The 5,079-nt window shown below is 44.0% G+C and overlaps 1 protein-coding gene across 1 annotated transcript in view; it reads left to right on the top strand.

Moving 5' to 3' along the window:
* The window catches only part of LOC112075549 (beta-arrestin-1-like), a 28,391-nt gene that overhangs the window by 880 nt on the left and 22,432 nt on the right, over positions 1-5,079 (top strand). Inside the window, exons 3-4 of the mRNA XM_070440951.1 lie at positions 2,318-2,378; positions 4,368-4,412. Of these exons, the coding sequence (XP_070297052.1) occupies positions 2,318-2,378; positions 4,368-4,412 (106 nt within the window). The remainder of the gene's footprint in view (positions 1-2,317; positions 2,379-4,367; positions 4,413-5,079) is intronic.

The raw sequence follows: 5,079 nt of genomic DNA, 5'->3' as shown, positions 1-5,079 counted from the left end.
CTCCCTAGTCAACATACAAATCAGACTCGATATTAGGAACAGTTCACAAAGTGAGACTTTACAATGAGAAAGGAGTACCGTAGCGCAGATAGCATTCGCTATAATTTATCATTCAGTTTGGTCCAAAGACGAGGTTCTATCTCTTTCCTGTTCTCATAGCAAAAAACACAATCATCCATGGCATAACTCATTGTCAACTCTAGATATCCATCTCAAGTAAACCCTTCTTTGACCCACATCCTCTCTGGTACGCCTTCACAGAGGGAGTGAGCTCTAGGTCATAGCACTATCCCAAGGATACCAAAGTGTTTGGCAAACATCTCTCCAGATCAGAGGGCGATACCATCGGTTCCAGACACGTCATACACTCCCTCCAATGCTCAAAAGTCGAGGGAGTGACTTGGCACAGACTTGTGGCAACCAGTAATTGTTCCCATTAATCAACACCATCCTGTCACATAGTTTAACAGATACTTCTACCATATGAACACAATGTCCTTCCTGTCCTCTCTTCTGATATTCTGCATGACCAGGGACATGTAAAAGACACGGCCTGACTCTCCCCTCTCTGGGCCCAGGTGACTGAGCCCCAGCTGAGGGAAGAAGTGCCCTGCCACACAGAGTCGAAGGGATACATTTCCTAATTCACAATGTCATAATCACTGATTGACGCCATATTTATGCAATGACACATCTCAATATCTCATGTTACCAACTAATTTTGATTCATTCACGCTCCCCAGTTACGTCGGCTTTTCGTCTCACGTTCTCGACGCTTCTCTGTCTTCTCCTCCTCTGTCCTTTCCATTCACTCTCTTTCTCGTCCGTCGTTCTTCTCCTCGTTTCTCTTCGCGTCTCTTTCTCTCTTTCTCTCTTCTCTCGTCTCTGCTCTCTCCTCTCTCGTCTCTCGTCTCTCTCTGTCTCTCTCTCCCCATCTCTCGCTTCTCTCCTTACATGTCTCTCGCTCCTTTCCCTGTCTCTCCCCCCTCTCTCTTTCTATCTATCTCTGTCTCTCTGTGTCTTTTTCAGGGTATTCAAAAAAGAAGTCCCAATGGAAAGGTGAGTTATATACTTTTTGTTTTATTAATAATGATTATTACATTAATAACAGCATAATGAGCAACATTCCTCTACTAAGACTTTTCTTAGACAATCCAGAAGGAATCAACTAACTCCATTAAGTGTTTTTGATCACAGTGTAACCAGTCTAGCACGTTATAATACTTTTCAAAGGTTTAATTTTAGCTGGAGATAGAGCTATATACTACTATCTGAGCTGCCGTAAGATAACTACCTATCTGGGAGCTGCTATAATAACTACCAATCTGGTGAGCTGGCTATAATTTCTAACTATCCTATCTGGTAGCTGGAGATGGGTTTATGGTCAATAGGAGCGTCTGGCTAAGAGCTGTGTCTCTCCTGTCGGTGGCGGTGCTGGCTGGGCGGTGCTGGGCTGGCGGTGGTTGGCTGGGCGGTGGTCTGGCTGGCGGGTGCTGGCTGGGCCGTGCTGGCTGGGCCGTGCTGGCTGGGCCGTGCTGGCTGGGCCGTGCTGGCTGGGCCGTGCTGGCTGGGTCATGCCTGTGTCTCCATGTACAGTAGTCTGTAGGCCACAGCAGAGTAGATGGCTAGCTGTCTGATGCACCGGTCCTCACAGCAGCAGCAGCAGAGACTGTGGGAAGAATATGAAGCAGCTGCCTGGAGCTGACTCAGCTCCTGCTCTCTTTAGCTAGCTGGCCGTGTCAGGGTTCTAAACAGGGTTCTAAACAGGGATCTAAACAGGGTTCCACACATGGTTCTACTCAGGGATCTAAACAGGGTTCCACACATGGTTCTACTCAGGGTTCTAAACAGGGTTCCAAACATGGTTCTACTCAGGGTTCTCCACAGTGTTCTAAACAGGGTTATACACAGGGTTGTCCACAGGGTGCTTCACAGGGATCCACACAGTTCTTAATATAATTCTCCACAGGGTTCTAAACAGGGTCCTACACAGGATTCTACTCGGGGTTCTAAACAGGGTTCTACAAAGGGTTCTAAACAGGATTCTAAGCAGAGTTCTCCTGGTCAACCACAGGATGAACATGGGATATTGGGGACAGACATAGTGAATGTAAATACTTACAGAAGCCTGAAGATGCATCCTCATTTATTCATCAATATTTACACTGTTGAGACAATTGTAACACATTTCAAGGGTATGTGATATTTTAGTCCAAAAAATATATATAATATTTAGCTTTTTAGAACTGTGAAATCTGGTACTTAAACTCATTATCTCATCACACTATTCTCTGCAACCCCCTGTTGTCATCCTCAGCTCACAGTGTACCTGGGGAAGAGGGACTTTGTGGACCACGTTGACCTGGTGGAACCCGTAGGTAAGACAACCCCTCCTCTAGTTAACACAACCCTAACCATAACATCCTCTAGTTAACACAACCCTAACCATAACCTCCTCTAGTTAACACAACCCTAACCATAACCTCAGAGAGAGATACAGCCTAACATAACCTCTCATTAGACACAACCGCTAACATAACCTCCTCTAGTTAACACAACCCTAACCATAACTCTCTAGTTTAACACAACCTAACCATAACCTCTTCAGTTAACAACAGCCTAACCATAATCTCCTCTAGTTAACACAACCCTAACCATCTTTAGTTAACACAACCCTAACCATTAACCTCTTCTAGTTAACACAACCCTAACCTAACCTCTTAGTTAACACAAACCCTACCATACCTCCTCTAGTTAACACAACCCTAACCATAACCTCTCTAGTTAACACAACCCTAACCATAACCTCTTCTAGTTAACACAACCCTAAACCATAACCTCTTCTAGTTAACACAACCCTAACCATAACCTCCTTAGTTAACACAACCCTAACCATCAACTCCTCTAGTTAACACAACCCTAACCATAACTCCTCTAGTTAACACAACCCTAACCTCTTCTAGTTAACCACCTAACTAACTCCCTTCTAGTTAACACAACCCTAACATAATCTCCTCTAGTTAACACAACCCTAACCATAACCTCCTTCTAGTTACAACCTAACTCTCAGTTAACAACACTAACCATAATCTCCTCTAGTTAACACAAACCTAACCTCCTCTAGTTAAAACACAACCCAACCATAACCTCTCAGTTAACACAACCCTAACCATAACTCTCTCTAGTTAACACAACCCTAACCATAACCTCCTCTAGTTAACACAAACCCTAACCATAACCTCCTCTAGTTAACACAACCCTCACCATAATCTCCTCTAGTTAACACAACCCTAACCTCCTCTAGTTAACACAACCCTAACCATAATCTCCTCTAGTTAACACAACCCTAACCTCCTTCTAGTTAACACAACCCTGACCATAACCTCCTCTAGTTAACACAACCCTAACCATAAAACCTCCTCTAGTTAACACAACCCTAACCCCTCTAGTTTTACACAACCCTAACCCTAACCTCCTCTAGGTTAACACAAACCCTAACCATAACCTTTCTCTAGTTAACACAACCCTAACCATAACCTTTCTCTAGTTAACACAACCCTAACCATAACCTCCTCTAGTTACACAACACCTAACCATAACACCCTGCTCTGTGTACTGTCTGTCCCACTCTACCACCCTGCTCTGTGTACTGTGTGTCCCACTCTACCACCCCCTCCTGTGTACTGTCTGTCCCACTCTACCCCTGCTCTGTGTACTGTCTGTCCCACTCTATACCACCTGCTCTGTGTACTGTATGTCCCCACTCTACCACCCTGCTCTGTGTTACTGTGTGTCCCACTCTACCACCCTGCTCTGTGTACTGTCTGTCCCACTCTACCACCCTGCTCTGTGTACTGTCTGTCCCACTCTACCACCGTGCTCTGTGAACTGTCTGTCCACTCTACCACACCGGCTCTGTGTACTGTCTGTCCCACTCTACACCCTGCTCTGTGTACGTCGTCCCATTCTACCACCGTGCTCTGTGTACTGTCGTCCACTCTACCACCCTGCTCTGTGTACTGTCTGTCCCACTCTACCCACCGTGCTCTGTGTACGTCTGTCCCACTCTACCACCCTGCTCTGTGTACTGTCTGTCCCACTCTACCACCACTCTAGTATTCTTCTGTAATGGGGTTGATTCAGAAGCACATCTTGTGTGGTTGGGAGACCCAGCTTTAAGCCCCGCTCCATAACACTTACTATGGTTTAGTCGGCAGGGTTTGTTGTGTTTGACTTCAAGCAATGTGTGATATTATCGATAATTTTCTGATGAAAATCACCTGTTTCCTTGAGATGCCTACTGTTTCTGATGATGAAAGGTGTTTTGATTTCACCTAGATAACATTTACATCTCGTTATTTTTTCAGACGGCGTGGTGTTGATAGATCCGGAGTACCTGAAAGAGAGAAAAGGTACTGTGAAAGAGAATGTCTACTGTGAAAGGCAGAATGTCTACTGTGAAAGAGAATGTCTACTGTGAAAAGAGAATGTCTACTGTGAAAAGAGAATGTCTACTGTGAAAAGAGAATGTCTACTGTGAAGAGAATGTCTACTGTGAAAAGAGAATGTCTACTGTGAAAGAGAATGTCTACTGTGAAAAGAGAATGTCTACTGTGAAAGAGAATGTCTACTGTGAAAGAGAATGTCTACTGTGAAAAGAGAAGTCTACTGTGAAAGAGAGAATGTCTACTGTGAAAAGAGAATGTCTACTGTGACAAGAGAATGTCTACTGTGAAAAAGAGAATGTCTACTGTGAAAAGAGAATGTCTACTGTGAAAGAGAAGTCTACTGTGAAAAATGTCGAAAAAATGTCTACTGTGAAAAGAGAATGTCTACTGTGAAAGAGAATGGCCTACTGTGAAAAGAGAATGTTTACTGTGAAAAGAGAATGTCTACTGTGAAAAGAGAATGTCTACTGTGAAAAGAAGAATGTTTACTGTGAAAAGAGACTGTTTACTGTGAAAAGAGAATGTCTACTGTGAAAGATAATGTTTACTGTGAAAAGAGAATGTCTACTGTGAAAAGAGAATGTCTACTGTGAAAGAGAATGTCTACTAGGAGACTGTCACTGTGAAGAGC

This window comes from Salvelinus sp. IW2-2015, unplaced genomic scaffold, assembly GCF_002910315.2.
Source record: "Salvelinus sp. IW2-2015 unplaced genomic scaffold, ASM291031v2 Un_scaffold3233, whole genome shotgun sequence".
In the NCBI taxonomy this organism is placed as follows: domain Eukaryota; kingdom Metazoa; phylum Chordata; class Actinopteri; order Salmoniformes; family Salmonidae; genus Salvelinus; species Salvelinus sp. IW2-2015.
Note: the sequence above shows the minus strand (reverse complement) of the source record. Positions and strands in the feature narration are given on the sequence as shown.